The 23780-nt window shown below is 39.0% G+C and overlaps 2 protein-coding genes across 2 annotated transcripts in view; one reads left to right on the forward strand and one right to left on the reverse strand.

Moving 5' to 3' along the window:
• The window catches only part of LOC114642003 (zinc finger protein OZF), a 1360360-nt gene that overhangs the window by 788699 nt on the left and 547881 nt on the right, over window positions 1-23780 (forward strand). The window lies entirely within an intron of this gene.
• LOC127526412 (gastrula zinc finger protein XlCGF52.1-like) overlaps window positions 5956-23780 on the reverse strand; it is a 44688-nt gene continuing 26863 nt past the window's right edge. The window contains exons 2-3 of the mRNA XM_051921855.1: window positions 16838-17293; window positions 5956-7575 (exon numbers count right to left, since the gene is read on the reverse strand). Of these exons, the coding sequence (XP_051777815.1) occupies window positions 6638-7575; window positions 16838-17210 (1311 nt within the window). The 5' untranslated portion in view covers window positions 17211-17293 and the 3' untranslated portion in view covers window positions 5956-6637. The remainder of the gene's footprint in view (window positions 7576-16837; window positions 17294-23780) is intronic.

Genomic DNA, 23780 nt, shown 5'->3' on the forward strand with positions numbered 1-23780 from the left:
GATCCAGAATATAACAGTTGGCTAATACAACTGGGAAATGGTACACTCACAAATACAGATGGACTTCACCCAGATATTATTTCCATTCCACAATCCTTTATCTCAGACGACTTAGTAAAAGAGATATTTGGAACAGCAATCACATTAGACCAAATACCCCTGTTAACACAACGCACTATATTATGTCCAAAAAATATTAATGTTAATCACATTAATAACCAAGTCATTTCATTACTTCCTGGAGAGACACAGATCTTTCTAAGCTCAGACAAAGTTGACTCTGATGACGACAATGAACATAGACCTTGCCCTTAAAAACGGAACAATAATCATGCTATTAAGAAACCTTAACACAAAACAGGGTTTATACAATGGCACACGGTTAGTCGTCAACACAATGACACGCAATGTTATTCAAGCGACATTTCTTACAGGATCACATGCTAACAATACTGTTCTCATTCCTAGAATTGACCTTACAAGTTCTGAGCTAGAATTACCTTTTACATTGAAACGCCGACAGTTCCCCATTAAACCTGCATTTGCCATGACCATCAACAAATCACAAGGACAAACCATGGACAAGGTTGGCATCTACCTCTCTGAACCCGTTTTTGGACATGGACAACTTTATGTTGCCTTCTCACATGTTCGCCGTTCATCTGACGTTAAAGTTAAAATTATAAATAATCCATGCCAAGGAAGACTCATTCAAGGACAAGACACCATCTTTACTGCTAATGTTGTATACAAAGAAATATTCCAATAAAACATTAATATATGACAAACACTCTATTTGTTATTTCTATGGGCATCATCCAAAGCTGCACACTATTCTATATCTAATTCATACATCTGACTCTTTCTCATGTCCCAACGCCAGGGGTTGGCGAGCGAAGCGAGCAGGGGGCGGAGCCCCCTAGTATGAAAAGAATTGGTGAGGTGGCCTTTTGCAGTTACACACTTAAAATTTAAAATACTTTACCAATAGAAATTCACCAGGCTAATACTGCAGAACATTAAAAACCATGATAACAACCCATTATTTAAAATGGCTTTTCATAGCTACATTTTAGTTGTATCCCTATCAGTCTATATGGACACTGGATTATCATTTTCTTGTGTGATGTGCAGTTCCATATTAATCTGTAGTATTCTCTGCTGTCTTCTCCATTTCTTCTGTGGTGACGATGTGCTCCACCACCTCCTGATCAACATACCACACTGCCTCCTGTTTATGGATTGAATGGCGGGTGTCCCAGGTGTCCACAGGGCCATCATCATCATCAAAATCTTCATGTGAAGCATGTAAACCATGAGGACTGATTTAGGTACAATGTTAGCTAGAATGCCCAGTGGCAGCCAGGAAGTATTTTGGCCTTGGATCCTCTGCAGATTTTTTTCTCTTCCACCTAAAAGGAAGGGTGATTTTTGTCCACTTGGCCATTCAACATTACCTTTTTCTTTGTAACATGCTGTTTAATATTATTGCCTAATTTTGTTTATGTTTATATTAACTTCCTTCTTATTTAAACTTGTAAAGCAGTTTGAGGTACATTGTTTATATAAAAATGTACAATATAAATAAATGTAGATGTTGTATCCAAAAGGTTGTTTCTCCATGAACTGTTTGCCACATTCAGAACACCCACATGGCTTCTCTCCTGCGTGAATTTTAATGTCCATCAGAAGAGTATTTCTGTGCCAGATTTGTTTGCCACATTCACAACAGCAATTCAGCTTCTCTCAGGTTTAATTCTTCCAAATTTTCTTGGTGTGCTTACCATCAAAACAAGAGTGAACTTCACTCTTTAGTCAGGACAGTCTCATTGTACTGCTTAACTTCTCACTCACTTAACACTAGAATTACCAGAGCCTATGAAAAAACTTGTAGATCTGTCCCACCTTAAATCACTTCACACCTCTCTGTCAGCGTCCTTTGTCCTGTAAAAGTGTAGATAAGCAGCAAACAGCAAGCAGCCTCCTATCACATCCCCCCACCCCGCACAGTTTTCTCAGCTCAAGTCTGTTTACCTGCGTGTCAGTTGCTTAGAGTTGTATAGAGTGAGAACTCAAGCAAAATCACACCTTTTATAAATACTAAATCGTTATTTGGAACACTTGCATTTCATGTGTGTTCCGTGTCTACAACAATCTATGTACAGTAAACACATCGTTAAAACAGAAACGTTTTTCATGTTTTAGTAATAATTGACAAAATGCAAACATGCAGTGTGTAATGTGTGAAGCCTGAATTCCAAATATCAAAGAAACACTTTCACAAAAGGTACAAATAAAACAGAACAAGTGTGCTTCTATTCAAGAATATACAGTGGGTATGGAAAGTATTCAGACCCTCTTCAATTTTTCACTCTTTGTCATATTGCAGCCATTTGCTAAAATCATTTAAATTAATTTTTTCCCTCATTAATGTACACACAGCACCCCATATTGACAGACAAAAAAAAAGAATTTTGAAATTGTTGCAGATTTATTAAAAAAGAAAAACTGAAATATCACATGGTCCTAAGTATTCAGACCCTTTGCTCAGTATTTAGTAGAAGCACCCTTTTGAGCTAATACAGCCATGAGTCTTCTAGGGAAAGATGCAACAAGTTCTTCACACCTGGATTTGGGAATCCTCTGCCATTCCTCCTTGCAGATCCTCTCCAGTTCTGCCAGGTTGGATGGTAAACGTTGGTGGACAGCCATTTTTAGGTCTCTCCAGAGATGCTCAATTGGGTTTAAGTCAGGGCTCTGGCTGGGCCATTCAAGAACAGTCACAGAGGTGTTGTGAAGCCACTCCTTCGTTATTTTAGCTGTGTGCTTAGGGTCATTGTCTTGTTGGAAGGTAAACCTTCGGCCCAGTCTGAGGTCCTTAGCACTCTGGAGAAGGTTTTTGTCCAGGATATCCCTGTACTTGGCCGCATTCATCTTTCCCTCGATTGCAACCAGTCGTCCTGTCCCTGCAGCTGAAAAACACCCCCACAGCATGATGCTGCCACCGCCATGCTTCACTGTGGAGACTGTATTGGACAAGGGATGAGCAGTGCCTGGTTGTCTCCACACATACCTCAGTGCAAGACACATGACAGCCCGCATGGAGTTTGCTAAAAGACACCTGAAGGACTCTGAGATGGTGAGAAATAAGATTCTCTGGTCTGATGAGACCAAGACAGAACTTTTTGGCCTTAATTCTAAGCGGTATGTGTGGAGACAACCAGGCACTGCTCATCACTTGTCCAATACAGTCCCCATAGTGAAGCATGGCGGTGGCAGCATCATGCTGTGGGGGTGTTTTTCAGCTGCAGGGACAGGACGACTGGGTGCAATCGAGGGAAAGATGAATGCGGCCAAGTACAGGGATATCCTGGACAAAAACCTTCTCCAGAGTGCTAAGGACCTCAGACTGGGCCGAAGGTTTACCTTCCAACAAGACAATGACCCTAAGCACACAGCTAAAATAACGAAGGAGTGGCTTAACAACAACTATGTGACTGTTCTTGAATGGCCCAGCCAGAGCCCTGACTTAAACCCAATTCAGCATCTCTGTAGAGACCTAAAAATGGCTGTCCACCAACGTTTACCATCCAACCTGGCAGAACTGGAGAGGATCTGCAAGGAGGAATGGCAAAGGATCCCCAAATCCAGGTGTGAAAAACTTGTTGCATCTTTCCCAAGAAGACTCATGGCTGTATTAACTCAAAAGGGTGCTTCTACTAAATACTGAGCAAAGGGTCTGAATACTTAGGACCATGTGATATTTCAGTTTTTCTTTTTTAATAAATCTGCAACAATTTCAAAAATTCTTTTTTTGTCTGTCAATATGGGGTGCTGTGTGTACATTGAGGAAAAAAATTAATTTAAATGATTTTAGCAAATGGCTGCAATATGACAAAGAGTGAAAAATTGAAGGGGGTCTGAATACTTTCCGTACCCACTGTAACTGGAGAAAAAGAACCCGCGTCAGGGTGCGACATTGACACGTATTTACTACGACTGCTTCCGTGGTGCAACGGTATCAACTGTTGACCGGTAATCAAAACTTCACGGGTTCAATTCCGTTTTGAGAACTGAGTTGCTCTTATTCTATTTTAGAATAAAAACATACATTTGATTTCAGTCTGTAACAGCCGGTGTAAATGTATGATATTTGTAAAGGTTAGGTTTGTTTTTTTTTTTATTCAGTTTTATTCTCTTCGCCGCGTTCACGATCCCAGGAACCCCAGGCTCTTACATACAAAGGATGGTGTATGTAAGAACGGTGCACATGCCCAAAACATTAACATTTATATGTTACTTACATAAAAGTCAGATTGAATGTTATTTACCTTTGTTTATTTATTTACAAGTGCACTTTCATTCAAGAATTTAACCGAAGAAAAAAGAAAGCAGGTTACGGTAGGCGGCTGATATGACAGCTTGCGTGGTGCAATGCTAAGACCTGCTGCCTTCCAACCAAGAGGTCGTGGTTTCGATATCAGCTGCTTCTCAAGCTTACCATTTTCAGTAGTGAGCTGCTCTTATTGTTAAAATCATACAATAAAAGCATACATTTGATTTGCGTCTGTAAATTTATAGTTAAAGTTAGCGTTGTTTTTTTTTCAGTTTTATTCTCCCACACACCCCCCAGATCTGACGCCGTTTTCAGATAAAAACATGGTATAACAAACAAACCTATTTTGTTATACCCCCTCTTTATTTGAAAACTGGGTCAGATCTTGTGTGCGAATGAGACTGGGACTGGGAAAACTGTGGACGTGGATGTGAGTGGTGTGCGTGACTGAGAATGACTGTGGATGTCAATTTTTTTTTTGTTTAGTTTTATTCTTGAGTGCTCCTGCTCACGCTGAATTAGTATGCACCTTCTGATCCATGATGTCACTGACAAAAAAAGAGAGACTTAGGTATATATGATACTTGGAAAAATTCATTTTATGACCTGTATTGTACATTTCGGAAAACGTTGTTGCACTAATGCAACATTATATTCATTTGCATACCTTCATGCGGTTGTAGTTAGTGACCACATTTGGTTTTTTGTTCTGATCTTGGCCAGTGTCCACATGTTGCTGCAAGTTGGTATTTCTTTTGAACTCCAGGAGATGCAGAGGACAGAATAGTACAGAGAGGTAAGTTCCGTGCCATATACAATCATCAGATTCAAATGTTAACAGTTCCCACACACACCCAAGGACTGTCTTTACGACATGTGTATAAGGTGTGAAGTCTGAAGTCCAAATATCAAATAAATACTTTCACAAAAAGTACAAGTATAACAAAACAAATGCATTTTTATTCAAGACTATAACTGAACAAAAAAGAAAGCAGGTTACAGTAGGCAGTTGTTATGAAAGCTTGCGTGGTGCAATGCTAAGAACTGCTGACTCCCAATCAAGAGCTTCTGGGTTTGATGCTGGCAGCATATCAAGTTTACCGCTTTGAGAAGAGAGCTGCTATTATTGTTAATATTATACAATAAAAACATACATTTGATTTGCGTCTGTAACAACCGCTGTAAATTTATAGTGCTTGTCAAAGTTAGCGTTTTTTTATTCAGTTTTATTCTCTCTGTTGCATTCACGCTCGCCCCGATCTGACACTGCTGTTTTCAAATAAAGACACACTATAACAGAGGTGAAATCGGATCGGAGAAAGAAAACAGAAGATCTCCCCGCAAGAAACATCCACTCACATATAAGAACAACGCAGCTTCACCAGGCGTAAAGGCGAAAAATGGCACTGTTTGGATACAGGACGAAGTCCGGCATCATCCTGCCAATCACCTGTCCTTCAAAGAAACAGCACGGCTTACAGAGCTCCTAATAAGGCTTCTTTTTGCAGGTCATAAGGAGTTATTGTAATTTGTCAAGATGGGCCTGAACGTTTTTCTTTATCAGTCCTGTTCATCCTAGAACAACAGGCACTTCTTCTGTTTTTGTTTTTCGGTCCACATTTCATTTGTCATATCTCAGACTGCATTTCTTGGTATTTTGTTTCTTTCTTGCCTGTCCATTCTTAGGACTGAGTAATCACTAGGAGCTAATACTTCTGTTATCCAGGATTTCTTACATCTGGTTTTCTGGCCTCTATTGTTCAGTCAGTCAGTATTGCTGTGCTACAAGTGACCTGCACCTCCTCATTGTCCATTGTGCGGTCTGAGTTGTGGTCCCAGTGTCTTTCTGGTGAGGGTAAGTTGTACTTCTTACCAAGTTTTCAGTGAATGAGCCTGGCCACTTTGTGGTGTTGTGCAGTGTAAAATCCTTCAGCAATCAGTACCTCGCACCCAGCAACAAGATGTGTGACTGTGTCTAGCTCTTTGTGACAGAAGGGACAATTATGGGATATTTATTTATTTTTTTCTATTTTTGATCTGAACCACTTTGTGTCCAAGACACTGTTTTGTGCACCTATGATGAGGCGTACATCTGTTGGTCTTAGTTCGCCCCTCATAAGCTATGCATGAGTAAGATCTGTTTCCACATCAGGCTGTTGGAGGTGGCCAGTGTATTTACCACTTTACTTGTAGCTTCCCCAATTAGATCTTTTTTTGTTTTCATTAAACTTTATGAATTCTTTCTTCTATTGCTTAGCATTGTACTGTGATCATCTGTGGGCAAGGTGGAGGAGTTTTTTGTCATTTTTTTTCTCTCGTGTGAATTCTTTGATGCCTCTTAAGATTGCTTCTCTTTGAAAATTTTTTGCCACATTCAAAACAGCAATATGGCTTCTCTCCTGTGTGAATTATTTTGTGGCGCTGAAAACTGCTTCCATCTGAAAACAGTTTACCACATTCAGAACAGTAATACGGCTTCTCCCCTGTGTGAATTCTTTGGTGGCTCTGAAGACTGGTTCTATGTGAAAACTGTTTACCACATTTAGAACAGCAATATGGCTTCTGTCCTGTGTGAATTATTCTGTGGCGCTGAAAAGCGATTCTTTCTGAAAACTGTTTACCACATTCAGAACAGCAATATGGCTTCTCCCCTGTGTGAATTCTTTGGTGGCTCTGAAGACTGCTTTTCCGTGAAAACTTTTTGCCACATTCAGAACAGCAATATGGCTTCTCTCCTGAGTGAATTCTTTGGTGGCTCTGAAGACTGTTTTTCTGTGAAAACGTTTTGCCACATTCAGAGCAGCAATACGGCTTCTCTCCTGAGTGAGTTTTAATGTGTATCTGAAATTGACTACTATAAGAGAATTGTTTTCCACAATCAGAACAGTCATACGGCTTCTCCCCTGTGTGGATTCTTTGGTGGATCTGAAGACAGCTTCTCTGTTTAAACTTTTTACCACATTCAGAACAGCAATACGGCTTCTCCCCTGTGTGGATTCTTTGGTGGATCTGAAGACAGCTTCTCTGTTTAAACTTTTTACCACATTCAGAACAGCAATACGGCTTCTCCCCTGTGTGGATTCTTTGGTGGATCTGAAGACAGCTTCTCTGTATAAACTTTTTACCACATTCAGAACAGTCATATGGCTTCTCTCCTGTGTGGATTCTTTGATGCCTTTGAAGAGTACATCTTCTTGAAAACTGTTTGCCACATTCAGAACAGCAGTGAAGTTTGATTCCTGTATAAAGTTTAAAAGATAAAAAAAATTAGTTTTTAAATCACCGCTTTCATACTGACATTATTTTACAACATTAAATAAATATTGGTTTGATTTAGGAACAAACTTGGATAAGCATAAGCAATCATAAGACTTAAGTAGCAAGTGAATAGAGCCTCAACTTGATCATTATTTTCATTTGTATTGAAACTACTCACCACATGAGCACAATTATATGAGCTAAGAAGTTAAAATAGTAAAATCAACAGATCACATGACTATTGTTGATTTTTTTAACTACATTACAGAATGGCATCATCATTTTGTCATCATATTCTTAAAATATTATAACATTATATATTGTTAATTATTGCAGGTAGAAAGTAATAATCATGACCCATCATTACATTGTAGAGTGACATGTCAAATATGTGAAATAAACTTTTATTAAACAGAATGTGTCTTAATATTTGTAAACAGTTAGTCCAAAGCCAAATTTGATTTTAAAAAGAGGCAGAGGATAGTAAAGCAAAAATATTTTAATATACAGTGAGAACAGAGTAAAACATAAATGAATAAAACACGCTGGTCACTGAAAAATCCCAGAGACCCACGTGACACCTGACCTGAAACAGCAAACTGGACACTTGTGGCCGAAATGCAAAATAGAAGTCTTCATACCACCTGCGTCAGGGGCTTTTTTTGTTGCAAATGGATTTAAAAATGCATTTACAGTGAACCCTCGTTTATCACGGTTAATCCGTTCCAGACTCTACCGCGATAAATGAATTTTCACTAAGTAAGATTCTTTATTTATAAATCGAATATTTTCGCAGTTAAGAGTATAGAAAACCTGTTTACGACCTTCTACATACGTTTTTTAACATTATTAGAGCCCTCTAGACATGAAATAACACCCGTTAGTCACTCGTATTACCCACTATATTAGACAAAATAAGAGAAAATAAGACATATTAGACGTCACAAATATCATATTATTATTATGGTACTGTACATTTAATTACACTCACACACAGTTCTTACACACAACCACTAACCTATGAAGGCACAAGCTCAGTAGGAGAGTCTTCAGGTTGTAAGCTGGAGCGCTGATCGCACCCTCAGAGGACACAGACGCCCCTGGGAAAACCCCTGAAACAGCTGACAGTCTACCTTCACATTGCTCCTTACCCTTCTTACTTGCGCTATAACGCACGATAACCCTCTCACGCGGTACTCCGCTTACTTAAAAGTATTGTGCTGCGCCTCTCAGCTTTGGAATTGGTTGTTTTGTTTCTCTCTCAGACATTCACTGCTCCTGGAGGAACTGTCATCTCTGACTTGTCATGGAGCACGTTTAAACTTTTGAAAAGAGACAAATGTTTGTTTGCAGTGCTTTGAATAAAGTTCTTTTTTTTTCTACAACCTCCTGTGTCTCTGTGCAAATCTTTGACCCAAGCATGACAAGGTGGTGTAGTATCTTCAGCAGGTGCGTCGTTGTCTTCTTCCGCTGAAGGAGTACTAGGAGTAGGCAGTGGGTGTCTGGGTGCGTGGCTGAAGAACATCTTGATAGGCAGTTGCTGGCGCTGTCTTTTCATATGCGTGAGGAGGCTTTTGTAGGGTATTGCCATCATTGATCATATCCAATAGTTTCACCTTGTCCTGGATGGTAAGCATCTTCCTCCGGCACTTAGTTTCATTGTCAGAAGGCTTAGAAAAAGCAGCACGTTTAGGAGCCATCGTGGGGTAGATAGAAGTTCTCAGAAAGTCGAAGAGTGATATAGCGAGGGATCACTGTAATGTATTTAATTTCTTCAGCTAAACAGGGGCCTCCAGAAAAGCAGCATCATTTTGTGAGAGTTTTGGTAAATTAATAAAATTATAAAACACATCAATCACTCCAAAGACGGGAGTTCAGCAGAGGGGAAAGTTTAAAAAAATAAAAAAAACCTTATTAATTTCCAAGCACTAGTTAGTAATATTATCTATATATCTGTACTATCACTATATTTTTGCTCGACTTAGGACATGGAGGCTAACAAATTTCATCTGTGCAGTTTAAGAGCTCACATCTCGCTCAGTTTAGCACCAGAGGGATAGCAACGAGTGCACCTGAAATGAATTCTCAACTCTGCACAAGATAGTCATTTACATTCTCTCTGATTAGCGTCATTTTGTGCTTGTGGACTCGATCAGAAAAACGTGTGAATTTAAAAGATCATTCAGACACTTCTCAAAGTTGTCAATACTATTGAATGCCGAGTGAGAATATTTGGAGACATTAGCAATGGTCAGGCCTTGAATATGCTCTTTAATAGCCAGTCAAACACAAGGTGGATCTTAAACAGAGTCTTTGTTTAGAGGTATAAATTCCTCAACTTTAGCAGAGGTTTGTTTAATGAAATCCAAATTAAAATGGTGACGAGGGGAGAAAAAGCTGAAACGTAATGCAGTGGTGGTCAGACAATGAGGACAAGAATACAAATACATCAATCGAGTTTAGATCCATAATAAATCTGGCAAACATCTGTGAAGAGGGAGGAAAATGCTGATTAAACAGGGAAGGTGATTCATCGAGCAGGGAGTTAATAAATGCATTTGCACCCATACCGATGATTATTTGAAATTCACACAAAGAAAGGAAAGGATGAATATAATGTGTTATTCTATGGATGTGGGACATAGACAGCAACACAGGTGAGTTTTCTTCAACCAATCTCCATCAATACAAAATAAAACCTGCCTCTGAAACACCTCCAGAATCAAGAACCTTCAGAGGTACAGCATAGTGAACTCGGCCCAAAACTCCATGTTATTTTACTAGTGGCCAAGAAGGACACTGCCACACACTAACACGTGGAGACAGCTCGATGAATGTCTTTAACCAAAGGAAACGAATCTTGAAAACAGGCTGCATCAGCCAAGCTCAAAGATAATAAATCGGCAACACTTGAGTGCTTACAAGTAGAAGAGAAGACACCAAGATTAGACAGGAGAGAGGAAAACAAAGAACAGCAATAAAGGAGAACTGTAACTGAAAAAGTGAAATACGTTACAAGGTGCCAAACGAGTTGACCCAGTAGCCCAACCAGCAATCATGTACAATGTAGACAGTAGTTCCAGAATCCCACCCCTAAACCGTATATGAAAAAGATCTAAACCGCGGTCACTTAATTATTTTAGGGTGGATGTCGACAAGAGGGGTTGACGGCGAATGTCGACAAAAGTCGACATCCAGAGATAGAAGGTGACAATCAGCTGTTAATGGCGATAAAACTCACTGTCACGTCACAGTTATTCACTCTGTGCTTGGAGGAATGCTAGACTCGTTGACTCGGCAACTAAACCTTGCGTGTGCGTGAGTTGCGAAATGTAAACAAAGGCAAGATGGCATCGACATATCACAAGGGAGCGAAGCAAGTGCAGAAAAGAAAACACTTGGCAGACAATGTTTTGCGCATTATCGCTGAGTCGGACTCTGATTTTTTAGAATCTGATTTTATTGACAGTGATCAGGAGATCGAACAAGAGAGTGAGAAGCCGGCATCAGATGATCGGACACCAGCTGATGCCGCACCAGCTGATGGGCTGCCAGCTGAGCGTATTCGCGCAGCCGATGCACCTACGGCAAGGTTCGTGTGGGAGGAATACCCAGACATTAATCTGTGGGAGCTGAACTGGCTACCGGACTTCACAAGACGGCATGGCTTGCTGTTGGACACGACAGATCACCAGCTGCTGAACTACTTCACGCTGCTCTCTCCTGATGCTGCTTTTCAGCTACTGTCAGACGAGACAAACAGGTAGGCAGAGAATTTTTTTGAATTGCAGGCTGCGCTTGCATCGCATTCTCGTTTTTCAAAGTGGAAACCCACAACAAAAGACAAGATGAAGTGCGCTGTGGCATTACAAATAGAGATGGGACAGAACTGGTGATGTAACTTCAGGGAGCATTGGTCCAAACGTGTTTTGTCCCCTGGTGGCTTTGGACAGGTTATACGCAGAAGCAAATCCCATGGGGTGAGCCAGGCTATAATGCCATGCATAAAGTTCAGCCCCTGCTTGACATTGTGGAACCAACATAGAAACAATTTTATCAGCCTGGCTGTGATTTGTCTGTGCATGAATCTATGATAAAATAAAAGGGATGCTTTTTTTTCTGCAAATATATGCCAGACAAGCCCAGAAAGTATGGCATAAAGGATTTTGTACTGGCAGAAGCAAACACTGGTTTCTGCCTGAAAGTAATTACATATACAGGAAAGAATTTCTTTCAAAGAGAAAACTGTCCCTTGATAAGTCAGGTTGTGCAGGAGCTACTTCAGGGCTATGAACATTTGGGTCATGTTGTGTACATTTGGACAAATTTTATACATGCCCAGAATTGTTCATAGATCTACAGAGCAGGGGAATTGGAGCTTGTGGCACAGTGAGGGTGAACAGGAGACACAGGCCAGACAGGCTGAAGAGGAAAAGAGGTGACAATACTGTTTTCATGCGAGCAGAAAACTTGGTGGCAGTGGCATGGCATGATGGCAAATGGGTAACTTTTCTCTCTACAGTACACACTAACAATATATGTTAGAAAGTGCAGCAACAGACAATTGAAAAGGAGGCACCAAAGCAACACGTATTGTAAGGAGTGCAATGTGGCAATGACTGAAATTGGCTGCTTTGAGCGAGATCAGACTTTGCTGTGTAAAATGTATGTGATATGTATGTGAAATCATAGAGTATGCAGGCTCATACAACATGCAAGACAGTAACATTTGTCAAAAGTCAATATTTTTGTTGATTTGATATGTTAAACAATTGCTTTGTGTTCTTTTTTTTTTTTTAAATGTTAGTTTTTGGAAAAATATTCAGCCCTGGGAGAAAAAAAAACAAAAAAAATAATTAGCCCTAAAAGAGTTAAATAAAAACACAGGAAAAAATCAACAGGTTCTGATTATGAGTGGGCAAACATGGAGAGAGCTAATAAATGTAAACAATCTCATCCTCACCCCAACCTTCACAATACAAGAGTCAATGTGGTGAAAATATGAAAAAACACATCTTAAGATAAATATGACATGCAAGCAAATATTAAACAATTGTGGCTTGAGGGTATGTGTACCATGAAAGGCTCGTGTCCTGACCCCTCACAACCCGCAATGACTCTCTAATCACATGTGAATGTACACACACGAAATACACACATGAAAAAAAAAAAAAGGAAGTAGCCATTATGAATCAATATTCAGGAAAATGTCTAAGCAGTACTGGTATATCATACATAAAACAGTCAAAGTGGCCAAACACCAGTGACATGAAGGAGTCAAGGACACCGAGCGTCTGTTGAGGGTCAGTGAAATGCCGCTGCCCGATAGTGAAGGAAGTCTGAAGCTTTGTCAGACAAATCAGGAAAGCAGAAAGATCCATTTGTGGAGCCTTTTTGATCACCAGAGACGAGGTCTTGTGGGGTTGGTGTGATGTTGACTGAATAATTGGGAGTAAAAGTAGACCTTCCATCCTTCAAAAGTTATATTTGAATTTTTGTGTGCATCTTTCAGAATAGTAACTCAGTCAGACTGGACGTAGACATGTCATTTTGCCTGGTATGTATTCTATATGCCCAGCCTGAAATTAGAAATGGTTGAAAACCAAAAAAGCCATTATTTCTTTATAAAGCCAAACATTTTCCCACTCTTATTATATGGAACTCCAATAATTCTGACTTTGCCTTTGCTTATTCCATCTTATTGTCTATAAAATTTCTTATGGGGAGTTTGGGTCTCAGCATAAAAGGAATACTCTCTGTGTCATGCTGCTGCACTGGAGCACAGACCTGAAAAAAAACTGACAGGAGTTTCTGCTTTTCATTTCTAATTTCTACAATATCACTATGAAGGTCAGATAACCTCCTCTATTCTGATGCATTCAAGGTCACACTTAGAACTTCATTTTGCTCCGATATAAAGCCCATCAGTTGATTAACAGTGGAAACTGCTCCAGAGTTATCAGCCGCCAGGCCAGCCTCAATCAAACTCCTCTGGGCTTTCTTCACTGGCCTTGACTGCAAAGAACCAGGGTGCGTCTTCCGATCTGAACAATTCATATGTCACACCAATATAACAAAAGGTATGTTGATGCTCTGATGAGACATTTTTGAGATTAATTTGTAAAAACAGTATACGCAGGATAGTGTCATGGAGTACTGTTAAAGCATAGCCATTATTCAATTGAGCATCATGCAAACTCCTAAATGCAAAATGTATACAAAAAACGCTCATTTAAATCACTAAAGCAATACAGAAGAATGAACAAAGTGAAGTATCAATGCAGTGACCCACAGGAGCACAAGTTATCTAGGAGAAAAATTATAAGATAAAGAAACCCGAGATCAGAGCCATTACTCGTATTAGTGTCTGCTCTGGATGAGGAGTGGCAGGTGAAACCAGGACTGGTCAGCTTTATCACCCACCAGTCTCACTTATACTGCCCTTTATAATAGTCATGGACGTGCACTATGCTAACTGAAATTAAATGTGCTGCGTTTTACTGTATATTAAAATTAATATGAGTTCATGAATGCAAATGAAGTCTTATTTAATTATTCTTTCTGTGGGTTTTTATTAATCAATTGCAGACGTCTGTCACCTTTTCGATTAACTTCATTCACATCAGGAGATGTCCCTGCTAAAATTACATGAAAGGCTTCATTCGTCAACTTGACAGTTTCCCTTACTGCATTCTTTAAGCGATGCTGTAAGGTACTGCTATCCTCCAAAGTCTACTAGGGCTGTCATCATGACAAACACCAACAAGCTCCTGTCCAGAGCTCCTTACAGCGGTCTTTACTCACGAGTTCTTGAACATGGTCAATTCAGACTCTATACCGCGTAGATTATAATGTGTATACTGTAGATAGTATAACGGCAAAGATGCTAACTGAGAAGAAAATAATCAGGGGATACCAAAACTATGAGCCAAATGGAGAACTGAAAGTCAAACTGGAAGAAAGCACATAATTCTTAAATGAAGAAATCAGAAAGAAAACAATCTGTTTGAAAAAGCACAAACACAGGACTTCTTCTGCAATTTCAAATACTCCAGAAATGCCCAAGGCAACCTTAACACAATCACCAATATGATGTCACAATAATCACATGATTATTATGGAGTAAATCTTTACTAAACACAACGTGATACTCATGACAATCAATAAATAACATTAACATTCTAACACACCAAGACTTCTCAAGTGTGTACATGTTAAAAAATCCCATGAAAATCTAAACTCCACTTTCAATGTCTTTCTCTTTCCATCAGCTGAAATACAGCACTAGCTGAGCAACCTGAACATTTACCATTAAAATGACAGACAAGTCAAAGCTGGAGAAATTAAAACTTAAACAATACTAAAGAAAAGCACAAAAAGGCCTGCTATATGAGAAAGGAAGATGAAGCAATACATAAAGTGAAGAGCTAAGGCAACAACAAGTCCTTAATTTTCTTTCGGGTGACTGCAGCTCTATTAGAACAATCTGGATGATAACAGGTCATTCAGCCCACCATTCACCATTCCTATCCACTTAATTCTTCTAAAATAACATCAAGTCAAGTTTTGAAAGCCCCTAAACTCCTACTGTCAACCACACTACTTGGTTGCTTATTCAATTTTCTGTTATTCTCTGTGTAAAGAACATCTTAATGTTTGTGTAAAATTTACCCAAAACTGGTTGCCAACTGTTTCTCTGTTTTCTTATACACATTGCAAAACACAAACAGGTCAAACACAAGACTGTTAGCTAAAGATGCACAGAGATGGACACTTGGTTGGATTAAGCAGCTCCGAAAATGTGTTGCTTAAAATCTTCAATAGAATTTAAATTGCTTTACAGATGCAAGAAAAAGTTTGAACCCTATGGCATCTCCTGAATTTTTGCCCAAATTCCTCCTGAGAATGTGGTCTGATCTTCAACTGCACTACAATCACAGACAAACACAAATAACCTGAACTCATAACACACAAACAACTGGACTGTTCATGCTGAACTCGTCATTTAAACCATTACAGTCCCGTGAAGTCAGGTGTTCAAACGATGAGAGGAGACTGGAGGTGTGGCTTAGAGGCACTCAGACAAATAAAAGGAAAGTAATGTGGGTTCTTGCAAAGCCGTCTCTTCTCGATAAAGATCTGCTCATGAACATACACAGCGAGAACATAAGAAATGTAACAGAGAAGAGGAGACCATTCATCAGTCTATCAAGCTTGTTAGTTTAGCTAACAGTTAAGCTGTCCCAACATCACATCAAGATAACTGTTTAAGATTGTCAACAGGAGATAATAAAGTGAGAGGAGAAAAAAAGCTGGGAAATTATAACAAAGGGCGATAAAAGTAAAGCTGGGAGAGCAAATACAGGTATTTAAAAGAACATCTTGGCTTATTTAGTGCTTTCCATATTTTTCATATATTACTTCCCCTTTCATTCTGATTATGTAATTTCAAGTTGTTTATATTGTGTTGTTTATTAATTACCCAAATATCTTTGTATTGTTTGGGTGAGACCCTAAGAGGTGAGGTTACACCAATGTCACTCCTCAAGGACCACCCCCAGCATATATATTTGATATCAGAGAGGTGGTCCTTCAGTTGTTTACTGACATTTGATGAGTGCTTTATTATAACTATTTTAAGCCAACAATCCATTTTGGGCTTGTGCATGCTGAAGCCTCCTGTTGAGTTTGGGGTCAGGCTGCCTGGGTTGAGACCTATCTAAAGATTGGCTAGTGAAGGTCCTAAGGCTTCATTTATAAAGCTTGCATACACATAAAAGTGGACTCGAAACGTGTGTATGCAACCTCCCATACAAACGTCATGATTTACTAAAGAAACTTGACAGGGGAACAAACATATTTACAGTAACTCTGACCCATACATACACAACATTTTAGAGAAACTGGGAAATGACGACACCCTCGATCAAGAAGGAAAAGGCAGTCAAACCAGCTAATTGACGAATCGCAAGAATAATTCAATTCACCAAGCTGTTATTATAATGTGCATTGATGTGACAAACATGACACCTCAAATATTAGAGCTATGATGTACAAACTGTATTTTAGTTCCCTTAAAGAGAGCCAATGATACGTATTGGCACTGAAGAAATTCTACTTTGTCATCACTTTATATCTGCTAGTTGATGTCACTTCTCAGGGAACTGGCCGACAGCTCAACAGTATCTCAGCCAAGCTGACCCTGACCCTAAAACGTACACTGATTTGTTATTTTTCACTTACTTGTTTTAGATGACGTCTTAGGTGGTAGCTGACCTTCCACAGTTCTAGGAGATGATATTCCTTCAGTCATCTTTGTGTCAGACTCTAATGATTCATATTTTACATTGATAGAAGACTCCGGAGATGAAGAGTGTCTTCTATGAGAACAGACTAATCCGGTCACTGCTCCATCTTGATCTCCATAATGAAGGTCATCTTTCTTGTCACTCTCAGTACTCATACAGTTGTGAATCTCAGTGCTGACACACTCCTCTTTAATACTCACTGACCCCAGTTCACTGTCCTCTTGCTTGATGTCCAGACTCTCCTGTTTGGGGTGGACACTCTCCCACTCACAGTCCTCCTCCTTAACATTTATGGTCCTCTCCTCCATGATATTCAGGTCAGCCTCACGTCTCCACTTTCACATATTATAATCCATTTAAACGTTACAGTAAATGGCAGATTATTCTCTGTCTGTGGAAAAAAACAGGAATCAATTCCATTAAAACGCCATCATTCAGATCTAAAGACATTTGATTTTTATAATATCCTGTTAGTTAAAGCTGATGTCAAGGCAGACATTTCATAGCAATCAGACAGTAACTCATCACTTTAGCTGTAAAATGAGTTTAGGAATGAAAGGAGGGCCCAACAGGCTAGAAGAATAAGACAACCATCTTGCACAGTTGTGAGTTAACAGTATTCACTACTTTGATTGAACATTCAATACTGTTAGGATCACAGAATTTTGTTAATAGTTAATGTGAAGGAAGGTTTATACAAGTTAGGCCTCAGGATTATGTTAAAAAACAGGGGCATATGAACGAGGAACTTAAAATCGCTGGTCAACTTGTCTAATGTGAAACTGCCCCAAGCTTACAAAATCCAAAACCAGTATTTAAGTCACAGCCTTCATTTACAGAATCTTAGCGAGATGGAGGCAGTTGGCGGTGTGTCCCTGTAAAGATGGCCGCCTAATGTGAGACACCCAATGTCTGACTTCAACTAGCCTGCGATTCGCTAAGATAAATTTAAACAGGTTTGATTTTGTTTTTAGTCTTAGGGGCAGACTGTGTGTGCAGGAGAGCAGACAACCAGTGAATGTTTACCTGAAGTAGAAGGCACAGAGTTAAGTGAAGAGGAATAAGAAACTGCAGGTTTTGAACCTACCAAAAATAAGAGATGCTCCTCTTTCTGTTTCGTGTATCAGATAGCAAAACAAAAGGGGAAAAAATAAACTAAAGGGCGAAGATTGCTGCTGAAGAGCGACAGCTGATAACCCTTTGTACACCCTGGGCTTCATCAGCAGCAAAATATTGGCTGTTAGAAACAGGGCTGACCACGACTCTGCTGAATGGTTGGCACACAACAATTGCTTAAATTAACGTGGTCAGGTGATGAGATCGGCGACTGTGGTTAGGAAATCTGACATGCTCCAGGACAAAAATGTTCTTCAAAACAACTGTCATTTTCAACAACTTTGAAACAAGTTTCAAGTTTATCAGCTTCATCTTGTTTAAGTACACTCTGCACACATCACAAATATTTTAGTAATTAACACATTAATAAACTCCTGTCAAACAGCAGCACCACCCAGTATTGTGAGATTGGCATGGTGGAGGCCTTGTGTGCCTCAGTCTTTCTTAAAGCTCCACCCTGACGGACCAGTGTGCTATGGGTAAACCTAAAAGGGGGGGGGGGGGGGGGCGCAGAGTAAAAGCGGCTCATTATTGAAATTCAAGAATATTCTCATTATATGAAAGTGGGTCTTGGCCAGAAGAAGGATGCCAGTCCTGATAGTGGTGTTCACCTAAGAGTGGCACATGGGATGCCCCACACAACCTGGTTGGCTCAGAATGATAAAGTCACATGTATAAGTTAGCCATATGGACCTTAACCTCACCACCGTGGTCCAGCGCAAAACAAATACAAAGAGAAGTTATTGGGGTATAGGGAGGAAACCAGAGTTCCTGTACAGGGCAGGAACCAGCTATAGACCTCCATAGGGTACACTCACATTCAAGTCCATAACTACACCAAGATAAGTTAGATTTCCCAGGCCACTAAACCAGAGCATCTTTAGAGAAGTGTAGAAAATAAGAATAAAAGAGCAGACATGGAAACTGCATAGAGACTTAAAAAACAGGCTGAGATTCAAGTTCATTCTGACAGAACTGTAAGGCAGTAACACAAACCTCAAATCTCTATTAACTTCTCTAATACTCACTAACAGACATTACTGGTTTGGCTTTAGCACTGAAACATGTGAGTTTGTCATATTTGATACAAGTTAAATGGGAAAAAAGACACACATTTAAGTATCTATTCAAGCAATGCATGTAAATATCGGCATTGGGTTAAGCAGGTTTGAAGCCGTGTGTGTAAATACAGATACTGTTGTTCTCAGCTTGTATTCTCTAAGACTCTTCTCCACGGTCATGGACTCCAGTTTGTTTTTCATTTTTACTAATCTGACTCCTCACTATTCTTTTAATGGCCGGCCGCTCACCACCTCCGTGACTGTCATTGAACTGGACACCGCGGAGGAACAGCATCCACCTGCAGAGCCACAGCACCATACGTCACCGCAGTTTTAGACCCGGAAGTGGCATCACCTTCATTTCAGGACTGACTTCGTAAAATTACTTTTGGAAGGTTTCGGCAGGTCTTGGCAAAGCCTGGAAAGTAACGTCGGGTCAAAGACCCGTTTAGAAACCAAATAATACGAATCATTGTGAAGTTCAGAGGGTTTCTGCCATCACGTCATGTCATACATCAAACTAAACAATACAGATCGTTTCTGTGAAATACACTATTAACATTTACGTTGTGTTCGGATCTGTGGGAACCATTTAACATGTCGAAAAAATTAAAATCATCAAGATCTGTGTTAACTGAAAATAGTTTATCGTTTACATTCATGAAACAAACTATACAATATAATTATAATGTTCACACCACGTTAGAGTTTAGTGAAACGTTAATAATAAAAGTGATTACGTTTTTTAAAATGTACTATGCATGTGTGCAATATTGTTCTAAACCAATTTAGAATAAACATTTAAGCCAATCTAATATTTTTAAACATGTATGTGAAGAAAACGGCAATACATATTCTACACTACATTATGCAATATATTAATTGTGTTATATAGAACTGCTCTAGTTTTTGTCACTTATTATTATAAACAATGGGCCATCAAAAGAAAAAAATAAAAATACTAATAAGAGCACAATTTATTTATACAGCACCCTACCCAAAATTGAAAAAGAACAACAGGACCTATATAACATTGGCTACAAATAATATCTTTACTAAATAAAGATAAACACAGGATATACAAAACATTCAAATAGAATAAAAGACAATAATGCAGACCAAGGTTATTATAGTTAACGAAAACTAAAATCAAAACTGAAACTATTATTTAAAAAACATTTTCGTAAACTGAAATAAAATAATTAACAAAACCGAAATGAAAAACTAAAACTAAACGAAACTATTAAAGTAGCTGGAAAGACTAACTGAAATAAAGTAATAATTTACTAAAATATTTTTAGTTTTCGTTTTTGAATGAATATTCTTGCCATTAGTCTTTAACCATTGTATGTTTTAACTCTAAAACAGAAATTCATCCAACACGAACTGCCCGCACATATTCATCCAGTGAATGGCGGTTGGTGACTGAGGGCGGGTGTTCACACAGCATTTGCGGTGACAGAGCGAGCTGAACGCGGGTGCATAAAGTGTGTGAAATAAAAAGCTATTTACATGCCGCCTTTCTTTGTGCTTGTTGTACATCAAGATGTAATTCAAATGGCTGAAATCAGAATGTGCTGGTCAACAAAACGTTTACTATATGGACAGAAAAATCACGAGTGAGTAACATTTCAGTTTATTTCTCAGGTGACTGCTTTTTGTTGACAGCAATTCACCTGTCACTTCGCAAAGAGGAAATCATTTTTACTTTCTCATATACGAAGTATAGAGAAAGTACAGTAATCATGAAAATATTCGACCTCGATATTTTAATGAATCTTGACGTCATAGACCTCCCAGAGTCCAAAAATACTATTTTTTGGAATTGTGTGTGTGTGTGTATAGATGGATGAAATTCGGCATGTGGTTGTTACACCACAATTGTGGGTCTGTATTAACTTTTGGGCCAAATCCATCACCCAGATGGGGTCATGCTTTACCTGAACCTAATTGTTCTATATATTATTAATTTGATTTGTTGTTGATGGTTCCTTAATGTACATAATATAAAAATATAATCATTGTCTTGCGGTTTAATCCTCAAATATCCATCCCCACATCTGAGTATACAAGAAAGTCGAGGGGAGGCCACTCCCGGTTGTTGAAAATAAAACGGCACTGATCGAGACACTGACTAAGTCATCATATAAGATCAGCATATTGTTACTGACCAATCACTTTTGCTTTAAAAACATCATTTAACAATGAAGTGATACAAACAAAGGTAGGTAGGCAAAGAGAGTCTGCCAAGTGATGAAAAACTAAACATACTAATGGGTTTTTCTATTTATTCTAAATTTATTAATTTATCTTTTTAGTTCATATTCACAACTCAAAATACCTGATATTGTGAAAGTAATCCATTAGCAGAATTATATTTTTAAATATTTGTCTCCCTTTTTTCAATTTTTTTTTCTCTCTCTCAAAACAGATAGTTGAAATATCATATTCTTTTTGTTCTTAATATCAGCCTTATCATACATATTGCATACTAGGGATTTTTCCTGCCTTACATCCAAACCTGCTTGGGTAGGCTCCAAGTTTCCTGTAATCCTACTCTGGATAAACAGGTTTAGATAATATATATACTGTTCTTAATCTTAGATGCTTTCTCTGTTGTTTTATGCCTGTCTGTACTCCTATTACCTGATCTTGCTGTGCTCATTATGGGTTTACTGTCCTTTATGTTGGGCTATTCAAGTCTCACTGCCCCTAACCTTGACACTACATACTTGTTTTTCTTTGTTTCCCTCACTACAGCTAGGTGGGGTCTACACACTGATTAAAGCCTAACAGCCCTGTTCTTCCCCCCGTGATTTTCATGAGAAAATATTTTAAAAACTATAAAATTGTGTAAAATTATTCATATTCAGTGTCTAGTTTTGATTATGCTTGTTTTTATCAGACAAAAACAAAACCAGATAATAAACCATGTACAGTGGTGTGAAAAACTATTTGCCCCCTTCCTGATTTCTTATTCTTTTGCATGTTTGTCACACAAAATGTTTCTGATCATCAAACACATTTAACCATTAGTCAAATATAACACAAGTAAACACAAAATGCAGTTTTTAAATGATGGTGTTTATTATTTAGGGAGAAAAAAAATCCAAACCTACATGGCCCTGTGTGAAAAAGTAATTGCCCCCTTGTTAAAAAATAACCTAACTGTGGTGTATCACACCTGAGTTCAATTTCCGTAGCCACCCCCAGCCTGATTACTGCCACACCTGTTTCAATCAAGAAATCACTTAAATAGGAGCTGCCTGACACAGAGAAGTAGACCCAAAAGCACCTCAAAAGCTAGACATCATGCCAAGATACAAAGAAATTCAGGAACAAATGAGAACAGAAGTAATTGAGATCTATCAGTCTGGTAAAGGTTATAAAGCCATTTCTAAAGCTTTGTGACTCCAGTGAACCACAGTGAGAGCCATTATCCACAAATTGCAAAAACATGGAACAGTGGTGAACCTTCCCAGGAGTGGCCGGCCGACCAAAATTACCCCAAGAGCGCAGAGACGACTCATCCGAGAGTCACAAAAGACCCCAGGACAACGTCTAAAGAACTGCAGGCCTCACTTGCCTCAATTAAGGTCAGTGTTCACGACTCCACCATAAGAAAGAGACTGGGCAAAAACGGCCTGCATGGCAGATTTCCAAGATGCAAACCACTGTTAAGCAAAAAGAACATTAGGGCTCGTCTCAATTTTGCTAAGAAACATCTCAATGATTGCCAAGACTTTTGGGAAAATACCTTGTGGACTGATGAGTCAAAAGTTGAACTTTTTGGAAGGCAAATGTCCCATTACATCTGGCGTAAAAGGAACACAGCATTTCAGAAAAAGAACATCATACCAACAGTAAAATATGGTGGTGGTAGTGTGATGGTCTGGGTGGTTTTGCTGCTTCAGGACCTGGAAGGCTTGCTGTGGTAGATGGAACCATGAATTCTACTGTCTACCAAAAAATCCTGAAGGAGAATGTCCGGCCATCTGTTCGTCAACTCAAGCTGAAGCGATCTTGGGTCCTGCAACAGGACAATGACCCAAAACACACCAGCAAATCCACCTCTGAATGGCTGAAGAAAAACGAAATGAAGACTTTGGAGTGGCCTAGTCAAAGTCCTGACCTGAATCCAATTGAGATGCTATGGCATGACCTTAAAAAGGCGGTTCATGCTAGAAAACCCTCAAATAAAGCTGAATTACAACAATTTTGCAAAGATGAGTGGGCCAAAATTCCTCCAGAGCGCTGTAAAAGACTCATTGTACGTTATCGCAAACGCTTGATTGCAGTTATTGCTGCTAAGGGTGGCCCAACCAGTTATTAGGTTCAGGGGGCAATTACTTTTTCACACAGGGCCATGTAGGTTTGGATTTTTTTTTCTCCCTAAATAATAAAAACGACCATTTACAAACTGCATTTTGTGTTTACTTGTGTTATATTTGACTAATGGTTAAATGTGTTTGATGATCAGAAACATTTTGTGTGACAAACATGCAAAAGAATAAGAAATCAGGAAGGGGGCAAATAGTTTTTCACACCACTGTAGTATAGTAAGCTTCCACTAACATTAAACTCGTATCCAAAGCTGTTAAGTGTACAGTTCTGTCTGATTGTGACACAAAACTAAACTCCGTAGGAGCTCAATGCCATAATTACTAAAACTAAAACTGAAACTAATAGATACAAAAATAA

The sequence above is a fragment of the Erpetoichthys calabaricus genome, assembly GCF_900747795.2.
Source record: "Erpetoichthys calabaricus chromosome 1 unlocalized genomic scaffold, fErpCal1.3 SUPER_1_unloc_27, whole genome shotgun sequence".
Classification (NCBI taxonomy): domain Eukaryota; kingdom Metazoa; phylum Chordata; class Cladistia; order Polypteriformes; family Polypteridae; genus Erpetoichthys; species Erpetoichthys calabaricus.